This window comes from Juglans microcarpa x Juglans regia, chromosome 4S (genome assembly GCF_004785595.1).
Source record: "Juglans microcarpa x Juglans regia isolate MS1-56 chromosome 4S, Jm3101_v1.0, whole genome shotgun sequence".
NCBI classification, from domain to species: Eukaryota; Viridiplantae; Streptophyta; class Magnoliopsida; order Fagales; family Juglandaceae; genus Juglans; species Juglans microcarpa x Juglans regia.
This window is the reverse complement of record NC_054601.1, coordinates 27,354,689-27,368,555: the sequence shown is the minus strand read 5'-3', so window position 1 is coordinate 27,368,555 and position 13,867 is coordinate 27,354,689. Positions and strand designations below refer to the sequence as shown.

At 39.8% G+C, this 13,867-nt stretch overlaps 1 protein-coding gene across 1 annotated transcript; it reads right to left on the bottom strand.

Moving 5' to 3' along the window:
* Positions 1–1,583: 1,583 nt before the first annotated feature.
* LOC121262232 (MLO protein homolog 1-like) lies at positions 1,584–7,167 on the bottom strand. The gene is made up of 15 exons (XM_041164626.1): positions 6,941–7,167; positions 6,553–6,680; positions 6,342–6,399; positions 5,989–6,242; positions 5,707–5,823; positions 5,481–5,541; positions 5,303–5,388; positions 4,896–4,970; positions 4,614–4,702; positions 4,397–4,446; positions 4,233–4,273; positions 3,779–3,952; positions 2,361–2,396; positions 2,075–2,203; positions 1,584–1,974 (listed from the first exon to the last, which is right to left on the bottom strand). Exons 2-15 carry the CDS (start codon positions 6,676–6,678, stop codon positions 1,585–1,587), a joined length of 1,686 nt encoding a protein of 561 aa, XP_041020560.1. The 5' UTR covers positions 6,679–6,680; positions 6,941–7,167; the 3' UTR covers position 1,584.
* Between the last annotated feature and the right edge of the window lie 6,700 nt (positions 7,168–13,867).

Below are 13,867 nucleotides of genomic sequence, written 5' to 3'. Positions count from 1 at the left end.
AAAAAATTATCCGAGCCCTCAGAAATATCAGATTTACTAGTCATTAATGTAGCTAGCATTCATACTAATCATCTTTTTTCTTGGTTCTAACGTAATTTTAATTTAGCCACTCAGCTCATAGATGGTGACAACTTTATAAACGCGCATATATAACACGATTGACATAATGAGAATTCTTGTCCTTTAACCTGATCTTTCTCTCCTGTATGGGGTACGCGACTCCTTGCATGAGAACTTCAATTGGTTCCATAATTAAACATCGAGGACTTGTTTGGGTTTAGTAGAGGAAGAAAAGGCAGCAAAAGGTATGCTTGGAACTAAAACAGATCCAATATCACACTGTCGTTCTTCTTGAAGGACCACAGAAAAAACTTTGTTGATAGGAGGCAAAGGATCTGACCTCTAACATGTGAATAGAAATCATTTAATCCCATAAAAAAACGCATGACATACTCCTGTTGATGCATAACTTGCAAGGAATATAAACCACCACAAGAACAAATAGGCAGAGGACAATAATTTATCAATTCATCCCAAAGGCCTTTCATCTGAGTAAAATATGAACTAACAGAAAGATCATCATGTGTAAGAGATGCAATGGACTTTTGTAATTGAAACATCCGAGGATCATTGCCTTGAGAAAACCTCTCTTTGAGATCAGACCACATCTCCATGGTAGAATCGACATAAATGGCACTAGCAACAATCTCTTTAGAAAGAGAATTAAGCAACCAAGAAAGCACCATATTATTACATCGAGTACATGATTGAAACAATGGAGAAGTTTTTGAAGGAGATGGAATAGAGCCATCGATGAAGCAGACTTTATTCTTGGCAGTCAATGCCATGAGCATGGAACGAAGCCAGGTATTGTAATTGTCACCTGTAAGGGGTTGAGTAACAAGTGTGGACTATCACCATGATGAAGGTAATACGGGTCGGAAGAATCCATAGGAAAAGAAGAAGAAGAAGATGATGAAACAGATGAACTAGACGAAGAAGAAGAAGCCATGTTTACACAGGAAAATTTTCTTCTGATACCATGATAAGTTTTGAACTAAGGGGTTTGCAAGTTCTGTAAATTTGCATTAACACAAATCAGAGTACATGTGTGCTCTTTTATACAAGCCAAAAAAGAGGCGGGAGAAATAAGTTTAAAACTAACTAAACTAACTAAGTGAACTAATATAACTTGGTTCACAACTAAACTAACTAAACAGAAGGAAAATACTTCTAATAGAATTTCTTCGTTTCAAAAATTTTATGAACCATCATGTACTAGCTAACAAAACTAGATGATCCTCATTGTTGGATACTTCCTTTTCTTGGATACTTCCTTTCCATATGAATCGTTCGTGATCTCTTCCTTATATTAATAATTAGACTTCAAACTTAGAGACTTTTTATTATTATGATTATTTGGGCAAATAAATTAAAGCTCATGTATCTGAAGATCAGAGCAAGCAACAAAAAACAAAACAAAGCAAAAAGACTCGATTATGCTATTCATTTTTGTTCTTGTTTATACAGGAAGTTGAATTTACTTCCCATTTTCTTAATTAGCTTAAGACCATTAAAATATGATCAGGGCTTAACAAAAGAGAAATCACCATAATTATGAGCTTCATTAACATGATTTATTCCGGGATTGTTATGTCTTCTTGGTTCATGAATATCGTCACTAGAAAGACGTGTAGGACCTTCAATCTCTGAGAGTTCGGTTTCAGAATGGTAAGCCCTAGGAGAGCCGAGATGATCAGGACTTTCAATGTCCGCAGAATTGGTTTTATACTTGTGGAGTAAGTGTATGGGTGATGAGCCATGACTTGGAGTATTTTCTCCACTCACGAACGTAGAGGAAACATCTGCCCCATTCTTCCTCAACTTCTTCCTCTCCCTTGCAGCATTCTGCCATTTCTTTAGAGCTTTTGCTGTTTGCTCTTCAAATATTGCCTTTTTCATGTGAGATCCCATCTGCAAATATTATTCCAATACTGTTATATATATAGCCTCAGCTTGATTTCCGTTAGTAATTAATTACATATTCAGCTAATTAGAAGTTAGAACTACTCACTTGAGTCACCAAGGCATAGAGAGGGAAGGTGATATAGCTACATAATACCAGAAGGGCTACACCAAGGAAAACCCTTATCAAGACTTCTGCCAAATTTTCATGGAAGCAAGACGTCAACTTGAACTCGTACTGCAATGACATTAATATTTTTTAATTAATTAATTTAATATATATATATAAGAGGATTTATGTTGATTTTAAAGATATTATATATATATATATATGTATATAATATATATGCAATTAATGCACGTCGGGATTAGGAACTTATAATAGTTGCACTTACCCAAATCCACAGAAAATAAGCCATTTGGAACGCATTCTGTAAATTGAAAAGCAAAATAGTCAGTTAGCTCGAATTGAAATATTATCGTAACAACACATGACCCAAGCTGCTGCATGCTTAGGATAATTAGACAGAGCGTTTGTAATGTCTTTTTTTTTTATATATATATATATATATGAAGAAAATTAACGAAATTTTGGTTAATTAACGCCTCCAATTCTAGAGTACTTAGATTTAAGATCCTATATATAGAAATTTTTAGAATCAATACCTTCTAATAATTAGGTATGAGATATTTCTTTTTTTTTTTTAAATATATATATATATATATATCTTAACTTTTCATCCATCATTATAATTAACATGACTAACCGAAGACATGATCGCCATAGTTTTATAAGTTGTCGTGTATATTTAAATGTTTTTTTAAAGATAAGTTATTTTATAAAATAATAATCTAATTTTAATATTAAAAAATATTATAACTGTTTATTAAAAACAAAAAAAAAAAAAAAAAAAAACAAAAGAAACAGCCTGCACCTATTGTGGCAACCACGTACCGAGGGATGGCCGGCGTTCTCCCCCTTTTATTAAGAATTAATTCTTAGATATAAAACCATTATTTTTTTAATTTATTATTTAAAAAAATAGTTTATTTTATTTAAGCTGTCACATGGAAAAATGTGACAGACGGTAATATGGTTTTGGTTAATTACCTTTGGAAAAATTAAAAGAGGGTTTTCTTTCTGATTTTTTCGTACCACATGCATGACGTTATTTCTAAATCTAGAAATTATACAAAATCTTAAATGATCTAATTAGTACGTCTAGGGGCATCGAGGAAAATTACCAAAAATGAAATCTGAAAATGTAACTATTTTGCGTTTATATTATACATAGATTGTAGATTTCGATCTCCTCGAATTTTATTTAAACTTTAAGATTTTGTTTTTTTGAAAATAACTTTACTTAAAACTTTATTTAATTGCCTTAATTTATGAGCTTATCGGACATCATAGTTAAATGCCTAATAAATATTATAGAACTTATTTCTTCATGTATCTATCTGATCTTTCTCAATCTAAATCCTAGAATTTAGAAAAATACTCTTAAAATTTTGAATCGATACATTGTACGTATAGCTGATATTATTGCATGGGTACATACGACATTTGCATGCACTACTACGTGTTATATTATGATATAACCACTTAATTTCGCGATTCCCTTGTTTTAATTTATGCTCAAATCTATACTTCACCTTATATATAATTTATATATTGTTGACTTTATTTGTTCAGCATATATATATGGGTCATGGCCGGATGGATTCAAGTTAATTACAATTACAATTTGGTTTGGTTACTTAGTCAAATTAAATTATTTTTTATGTATGACAGCTAGCTAGAGGTACGTACCTGAAACAAGGTAAAATGTATCAAGAAAAGAATCCAGTCGGGTCGATTGAACCAGAAAAATTTGTTACTAGGCTCTACCACGGGAGCTCCTTTCACCACAGTTGTTCGATCTTGTATTTCTTGAGCCATTTCCATGATTATAACTTCAAGCTTTGTTCCAACCATTAGAAGTATCTGCCAGGTCACATGACATGCATGATCAGTACGTACGTCCACGATTTAACTGACGGTCGATCGATATTACCACTCAACCAATAATTAATTAAAGACGTTATATTTTCTCTGCTAGCTAGCTAGATCATGCATCCTTAATCATCAAATTTTACAAATTAATTTGTCGTGTATGTAATGTGTGTGTATATCTATATATATAATGCATGTATATATGTATATTTATTAATTATACAAAGCTTTGAAAAGAACAAATTAAAGGCAGCGTGTTGGAATGTCTTACCACCAGCGGTATGAATGATATCACCGAAAGCGTGTACCATTCTGTTCATATGTACATGCATGATATATAAAAGCTTTTGGTCAGTACGTACTGAAAGTTGCATATATGGAGGAAAGGAATTAATTAGCTAGATACATAGGGGCCGGGAGAGATAGATGTCTTACTATACACGTTTAAGAGCTGAAAGAGGATACAGCATATCCATAATGGTAAACTGCAATATCAATATACATATATCCATTGTTAGGCTATATATATATATAGTATAAGCACAAACATAAATAATATACACACATGATGATCATATGATGAGTCAGCCAGGACACACGCAGAGAGAGAGATGATCGAGAGAGAGAGAGAGAGAGAGTAGTACGTACGTACCTAATACCGACGACCACTTTAAAATCATCTTCCATTGATCTCTTGATGTACTTATGAAAGTTAAATTTGCTATTTGGTGCGAGGTGGGCCTGCCAAAGTAATCAAGTTCATGATGTAATACATAAATATTTTCGTCTTATATAATGAATAATTAAACAAGGAAGGAATTAGCAAAATAGTGATGATCATTAATTAATTGGGGAAAAGGGAAGAGGCCGGAGGAGGGGAGGCCAGGCCAGGCACCGGTGATGCTCATGACAGATCAAAATGATGGCCACTTACGTTGATAAATCCGTGACGCATGGTCAGATAGTCAACCTTCGTTACGGAACGAAAGAATTGCCTAAAAAATGCCACCTGAGAAAAGCATTAATAAACCATTCATCTCGGTTAGGTGTACAGTACACGAAACGTACGTACGGCTTATTTTAAAAATAGATAATGACAGACTTACAATTCTTTTATCACATCTTTATTATTTTTAGTATATTTGCTTTTTTTTAACATTTTTAATTATTAAAAAAAATATAAAATTTCACTAATAATCATTTCTTTAATTATTAAGTAAAAAAATTAAAAAATAAATTAAAAAATAAAAAAGAGTAGAAGAAAGATAGTAGAAGAGTGGTAAGGTATTCTTCAAAAATATGTATGTATCATTAATGAAATTTTAGAAGAATACATCTTACAATCCATCTGATACCAGGTGTTGTTGAGAAGCCGCTATGCCGCCGAACAAAAGAGGTTTGACGAGCAAACCTAAATCTAGAGGGATCTACGAACAACAACACACCAACTCATCAACCACTTCAAATAAATAAATAATAAAACAACTGATTCAATATTTTTCCTAAGAATGATCATTACCATTGGTAAATTGATATTCCAGAGATGTGGTCTCCTGTTCCCACGCTTTCCATTTCTTCACCTGCATGTACATGAAGTAGTGATAGATCATTTGTATTTTGAAAATATTGGTTATTAATGCTCCATCCCCGGCCTTTTTGTAGGAAAAATAAAAAAAAATGGAAGTGAATTAATCTTCTTGCATATGCGTTGTAGAAATTAGAATCAGATCAGAGCAGCAACGTACTTTGGCCTTTGCCAGAGCCATGGTAATAACACTATAGAGAACATGAAAGACCGCAAGCACAAATATGAAGATGTGGAGTTGGTGTACCCCGGACTGTGAGATCAACGCTACTTTGTTCTGAAATCCACAAACAAGATCATATATATGTGTATATATATATATATATATATATATATATATATTATTTATATATAAAGATAATTAAGACCTGTCTGCCTGATCTTGAAGTAGTACTAGTACTATATATAATTAGAATGAAATTCGTATACATATTTCACTAACATGTTCGGAACAGTGATCACTTCCACCACCGGCTGGGGCAAGTACCCGCCGCCATACAACATCTCCGGCATACCCCAATAGCTTTCTCCTGTCACCATCACCATTCTCTTCTTTTTCGTTATCTTCTTCCTCGGGGTAGTACTCCTTTTTACATGGAAGCATGATGTTGCCCGCTTTCTCAGGGATACATATCTTCGCAATGTGCTGTTGCCCAAACGTTATTAGCAGAGATATGAAGCCTAGTAGCATCAACTCTGCATCCAATTCGTAATAAAAAGATCAAAATAATTAACTTTTATTTAAGTATATATTTTCAATCATCAACACGATTAGATTACAAATGATTTAATTACCAGCCTTAATCTTCTCTAAAGCCTCACTCATGGCCTTCTTGTGGCGCTTCTGAAACCACTGCATGTCACGAATGTTTCATCATAACAGTGTCAGTCAGCATCGATCTAAAAACGTTGTACTAGTGTTTATGCTGGCCGTCAATCAGCTAAAACTGGACAGAAAACCTTTTAAGTATATAGTTGCATAACTACACAAGCATAAAAGTCTTACCTTTCCAAGAGAATGAATCCCCTGTTCAATAAGAATTGAAATGATCACGAAAACGGCACAAACAAGGGCAACAGCCCATGTTGGTGTCTCCTTCAATGTCCTCTCTCCTGCAGCAGCTGGAGCCATGCCTAACAAAAAATGCAACTCTCAGAGGACTAAACAACTTTGATCTGAATCAATCTTATGCTAAAGAACGCTTGTGCGTCGCGTACAGGGAAAGAAGAGGAAGCTTCTTCAGTTAGAATAAATTATAATAGACTACAAATACAAACAAATGGATGCCGGCAGCCATATATGTAAACCAAGAATAATAATAGTAGGGGCGAAGCAATCTATAATTTGGGTTAAAGTGGCGAAGCAATCTAATAATATTATTAGAAATTGTCACCCTTAGATTAATGGTATAATGTGTGCCCTATGATCAACTTGTTTACGATGTGATGCCTACCATTAATCCATCGTTTGATTGGCTCCTGTACTGCATGCGAAAGCATTCTTTATTTTATGGTATATTGTTTTGCAAGAGGAAGAACGGTTGTGTGGAAGCAAAGAAAATGGAAGATTATGTGTTTTATGCGTAGAGACTTTGTTAATGTTGTTTTCTGCTTGCCCTGTTTAAACCCATTCCTCTATTAATTTGGGTTAGGAACAAATGCTTGTCTGGTTTTTGAGCTCTGTCGGCATGAGAATCTTGGAATTAGTCTTCTATTTTTATTTTATTATTTTGAACATAACCGGATCATTAACCAGCAGCATGACTATATTAATTGTTGGTTTTACGTATGGTGTAACTAGCTAGGTGTGATTTCTTTCTTTTTAATCTAAATTTATCATTGAATATAAAGAATATTTTTTCCCTCCGTGTTATAGAATAATAATAGGTTTACTACTTCCTGCTACTCATTTACTTCTTCATAATGTATTTAAAATTTTTATTTTTATTTTTATTTTTATTTTTAAATATTTTTTTAACATCCTTAATCATTAAGATTTTTTTTTTTTAAATATACAACTTTAGCTAATAGTCACTTCTTTAACTATACATAGCTTGCGAAAAATATAGGCAATCCATTTTAATTTATTACCCTAAGTATTGTATAGCATTATGTGACTATACAGATCTAGAATGGAGGGAATGCTTTTGGCCCTCAAATGGAAATGTACGATGGGACCAGGGACCCCCTTAACCACCTGGAAACCTTCAAGGCTCACATAGAAATGTATGAAGGTGTGGTTCAGGTCGTTGGTTCCCAAATCAGTGGACAGCTTCGAAGAACTGGCTTGCCTGTTCCTCACACAGTTCATGACCAGCAAGAGGAGAAGGTGCCCAGTAGCGTACCTTCTGACTATCAAACAAAGGGAGGACAAAAGCTTGAAGGCATACCTGTCTAAATTCAATAAGGAGTGGATGACGACGGATGACCAGGATGAAAAAATCGCATTGGCAGTAGAGGTGGGCAAAAACTCTGACCACTTTGACTCTAGCCGACATCCGCTTCGACGGAGTTGGAGAATTCTGAGTTCAGAGTCGGAGTCGAAGTTGGAAGGCAAAAAATAGCCAGAGTTTGGAGTTGAACAAGACTTCGCAGTACCAACTCCGACTCCAACTCCGACTTCGATTAATATAATTCATATATTTTATTTTGTAACATATGTGTAGGATGTCTGAATAGCCTAATGGTTGGGGTATAAAATTATAAATCCCATATACACGTTCGAGCCCCCACAACACCGATTTCTCTTCTTCTTTTTTGCTTTTACTTTCTTAAACGATGTCGTTTTTCTCTTAATATATATTCATCATTTTCTTTTCTCTAACCCTAGTCCCTATGTGGTTCTACTTGATCTCTTTCTCAGCTCAGTCTTTTCCTTTTCTTTCTTCTTCTTCTACCAATTGTCTAACCTCATCCTCTTCCTCGTCATTCTTGTCTTTGATGTTGTTTGGATGTTGCCTTTTTATTTGTTTATTTTTTTCATATATTGTATGTTGTTTGGGTGTTGTTTGGAATCTTTGGATGTTAGGAAAATGGTAAGAAAATTGGAAAAAAAAAAGCCTAGATCCGAGTTGGGCTCCGACTCTCCGACTCCTACTCCAACTCCAACAACATCGATTGGAGTCAGAATCCGCTCCTATTCAGAGTTAGAGTCGGAGCTCAACTTAGTCTCCCACTTTTGTTGGAGTTAGAGGTTGGAGTTGGGTAGAGTCGGAGTCCACCCCTACTTGGCAACACTCCTGGGAGGGGTGTGGCCCACAAACTAGTTCATGGCAAAGTTGGCCAGAAGAATCCTCACCACTCTGTGGGAGTTCATGGATCAAGCTGATGGCTTTATCAATACCGAAAACACACTCCGAGCCTTGACTGAGCCCAAAAAGACAAAGCTGGAACAGGCATACAGGAAAAGTTAAGGCGTCAGGAAAAGCTAAAGCCCACAAGAAGGCCAAACGGAGCCAACAGGATAGGAGGCAGGATGAGGCGCCCATCTTGAGAGGCCTAGGACCTCGATAAGGCAGGGTTACGTTGTTTGTAAATAAGGAGGGTAGACCAACCACTTAGGAAGCTAACAATTGGATTAGAGGCCGCCGCTACTGCACCTATTACCGGACAACATCTAACCACACTACAAACTACACCTCCCTTAGACCAGGAGAAAGAGTGCTAGAGTACCACCCCCCTCAGTACCATACTAACCAGAGAAGGGAGTGAAAGCGGAGTAGAGGAAGGTATGACAAGTCAAGAAGGAGCGAGAGCCCGAGGAGGTGGCGAGTGGAGTAAGGGCCCCCACAAGACCACCTTCAAACGCCACCTCACGAGGGCGCCCCTTGGGCGAGATTAGGACCATTGCCGAGGGGTTTGCTGGTGGTGGCTCAACCTCCAATAATAGGAACGCACACGACAGGAGGGCGCGATTTTAGGAATTACACTTGGTCGAGCACTGCCCAGTGAAGTAAAGAAGGAGCATGACCGCTCCGGACATCTCTTCCGGAGAAGCTGATAAAGAAGGGGTTCTCTTCCCCCACAATGACACCCTAATAGTGACCATGCTTGTGGCCAACTTCAAGACCAAAAGGATCCTTGTTGATAACGGCAGCTTTGCGGACATTCTCTTTTGGGATACCATCACCCGAATGGGGATTGATCCTGCCTGCCTATGACTGGCACCCATGCCATTAAAAGTATTTTCAGGGGACATGGTGCAACTAATGGGAACCATCACCCTTTCAATCTTGGCCGATAATGCCCTTAACACAACCTCTACCGTGGCCGACTTCATAGTGGTAAAGGCCCCTTCGTCATATAACACCATACTGGGGCGGCCCACCCTCAATAACTAGAAGGCGATCACTTCAACTTACCACCTGAAGATGAAGTTCCCAACGGCCACAGGGGTGGGGGAGATCCGAGGCAGGCAGGTGTTGGCACGCGAGTGCTATATGCAAGAGCTGAGCAGATGAAATGGGTCCAAATGGTAGAAGTTATAGGTAGTGACAACATCCCGCCACCTCCCCTCGAGCTCGCTGCAGGAAAAGATAAGGTCAGGGACGAGCAAGCCCTCCGACAAGTGAAGCCAAACAAGCCACTTGAGTTGGCTCCTCCAGACCCAAGTCGTCCTGAGGCCACGATCAAGATCGACAGCAAAATGGGACCTGATATGTGGCGAGCTATGAAGCAGCTCCTTACAGAACATCGACACGTGTTTGCATGGGTCACGAGGACATGCCTGGGACATGTCATGCCTTTCAGTCTGAAAAACACGGGGGTTACTTATCAGCGACTGGTCAACCGCATGTTCAAAGAACAAATAGATCGAAACATAGAAGTTTATATAGACGACCTACTCGTTAAGATAAAGACCCCTGAACAACACTTGACCGACTTGTGCGAGGCCTTTGCGGTGCTACAGTTCTACCAGATGAAGCTTAATCTGGCAAAGTGTGTCTTCGGTGTTGAATCTGGGAAGTTCCTAGGTTTAATGGTTTTTCAGCAAGGGATAGAGGCCAACCTTGAGAAGGTGGAAGTCATACTCAACATAGCCCCACCACAGAACATTATCGACATGCAGAGACTCGCCGGCCAGGTAGGGGCCCTCAATCGGTTTGTTTACAAGTCGACGGACATGTGTCTACCGTTTTTCAAGGTCTTGCGGAAGGCGCAGACTTGGAGTGACGAGTGTGACCAAGCGTTCAAGACCCTCAAGCAATACCTCACCAGCCCACCATTACTCAGCCAAGTTGAACCAGAAGAAGCCTTAAACCTATATCTGTTTGTCTCCCCACATGCAATATCCACGGCCTTGGTATGAGATTCAAAGGGCTCCCAAAAGCCAATTTACTACACTAATCGAGCCTTCAGGGAGCAGAGGCGAGATACCCTCGCATGGACCAACTTGCTTTCACCCTAGTAATGACTATGCGCCAGCTCTGACCATATTTCCAAGCACACCCAATACGGGTTCTAACCGAAACCCCTCTGAAAAGGATCTTACAATGGCCATATGTCTCTGGCAAGCTGACGAACTAGGAAATAGAACTAAGCATGTTCGACATTGAATACGTCTTAGGAATGCTATCAAAGGGCAAGTACTGCAGACTTTGTCACAGAATTCTTCGGATTCCCAGAAGAGGTCTAAGATGCACCTCTCTTGAAGCCCTGGTAGGCCTTCGTTGATGGCTCATCCTACTAAGCTAGAGGGGAGTGGGGGTGCATATCTTTACAGATGTTGGAGAAAAGCACAACTATGACATTAGACTGGCGTTTAAAACCACCAATATCAGAGTACGAAGCACTACTAGCTGGGTTAGCAATCGCTGAGTTACTGGGCATACATGAAGTGGAAGTAAGGGTTGATTCCCAAGTAGTTGTCAACCAAGTGTAGGGGGAATTCACCACAAAGGGCAAGAAGCCGAAGAAATTTTGGATGTTGGTTGGAGAAAGACGCAGCCACTTCTGGTACTTCCAGATCCAACATAGTATATCTTGACAGATATACACGAAAGAGTGTGTGAGAACCACTCGGGTGGGAAGGTACTAGCGGGAAAGGTAGAAAGGTGGGATACTACTGGCCATGCGCCCTCAAAGACGTAGAAGAATTTGTCCGGAAATGCTAAAAGTGTCAAAAGTATGCCTCAATGCCTCACTGCCCACCGAGAAAGTTGACATCGATAGTGTCACCATGGCCCTTTGCACTGTGGGGAGTTGATCAAGTTGCCCCCTTACCCCTGAGCAAAGGAGGCGTGAAGTTTGTAGTCGTAACGATCGACTATTTCACCAAATAAGTGGTAGCTTAAGCTTTTGCGACGATAACAGTAAGCAACATCACTCGATTCCTGTGGAATGCCATAATATGTAGATTTGGCATCCCTAGTTAAATAATCTCAGACAACGTTAGGTAGTTCTACCTAGACCACTACCGCAACTGGTGTAGGGACTTGGGAATCAAATTCTGATACTCATCCCCTGGACACCGACAGGCCAACGGGCAAATCGAAGTGACCACAAAATGTTTCTCGCAATATCGAAGAAAAGGCTAGATGAAAGAAAATGGGCTTGGGCAGAGGAACTCCTTGGGGTGCTATGGTCCCACCGAACCAGTGTCTAAACTCCAACTAGAGAAACCCCATTGACCCTCACCTACAGGCATGAGGTAGCGGTGCTGGTCGAGATGGGGATGCCCATCTAAAGTATCCACCATTTCGACCAAGACTGCAATGACAAGAGGCTAGAAGAACAGCTCGATCTACAAGAGGAAAGAAGATTAAGAGGCCGAGATGAGAACAACTATCAACAAAAGAAAGACAGAGCAGTAGTTCAACAAGAGATTCAAGTCGAGATCTTTCAAGGTTGGCAACCTAGTGCTGAGACAGATGGGGCAACCACCAAAGAGGAGGGAAAGTTAAGGCCACAATGGGAAGGTCCGTACGTGATCACAGCCAACAACCATCCGGGCTGCTATCAACTCCAAGACGCCCAAGGCAAAGAGCTACCGCACATAAGGAATGCATAATATTTACGGAAGTTCTTTTGTTAGAAAATGTAAAAATTTATACAAGTGATGTATAAAGTTATTTTTTCTCAAAACTGTGTGCTATCTCGCAAGACTAATTAACTCTTCTTGAGGCTCAAAAGGGTGAGCTTAGTCCTCGGGTTGCTCGACCTCTCTCAAGGAGGAGCGCGGGTCCAACCATTGGTTGTCCAAATGATTTACCATTCTATGGAAAGTCAACAGGCGTGTACAGCCTTTGGCTACTTGACCTCCCTCACAACGAATCATAGGTCCAACCCCTTGGATGCTTGACATCTTACTTCTCTGTGGGGCTCAAATGGCTGAGTTTAGTCTCTAGACTGCTCGACCTTTCTCATGAAGGAGCAAAGGTCTAGCCCTTGGATGCCTGAACGATTTACCTTCCCGGGGAGAGTCATCTTAGACTACCCGACCTCTCTCACAGTGAAGCGCAAGTCCAGCCCCTGGCTGGCCGACATTTTACCTTCAAGTGGAGAGTTAACAGGTGGGTCCAACCTTAGACTGGCTGACCTCCCTCACGGCGAAGCGCCGATCCAACCCTCTGGCTAGCCAACATCTTACCTCCACGTGAGGCTCAAAGTGGCGAGCTTAGTCTCCAGGTTGCTTGACCTCTCTCAAGGAGGAGTGCAGGCCCAACACTTGGCTGCTTGAACGATTTATCGTTCCAACATGTGGGTCCAACCTCAGTGTGGATCCAACCCCCTGGCTGGCCGATATCTTACCTTCCTATGGAGAGTCAACAGGCAAGTCCAACCCAGACTACTCAACTTTCCTCACTACGAAGAGTAGGTTCAGCCCCAAAACTACCTGACATCTTACCTCCCCATGAGGCTCAAAGGGATGAGTTTAGTCTCTAGGCTGCTCGACCTCTCTCATGAAGGAGCGCGGGTCAAGCCCTTGGCTGCCCAAACAATTTGCCTTCCTTTGGAGAGTCAACTGGTGGGTCCAACCTAAAACTACCCAACCTCCCTCACTGTAAAGCACAGGTCAAGCCCCCTGGCAGCTTGACATCTTGCCTCCTCATGAGGCTCAAATGGGTGTGTTTAGTCTCCAGGATGCTCGACCTCTCTAATGGGCGAGCGCGGGTCCAGCCCTTAACTCTTAGACTGCCTAACCTCCCTCATGGCGAACTGCAGGTCCAGCCCTATAGCTACCCGACATCTTACCTTCCCGTGGAGAGTCAACAAGCGGGTCTAGTCTCAGGCGGATCCTCACAATTTTTTTATCTTTACGATGAATTCCCTTTGTACTTGATTAACCACCACCTGCGAGTCGACTCGCACTTCAATTTCTG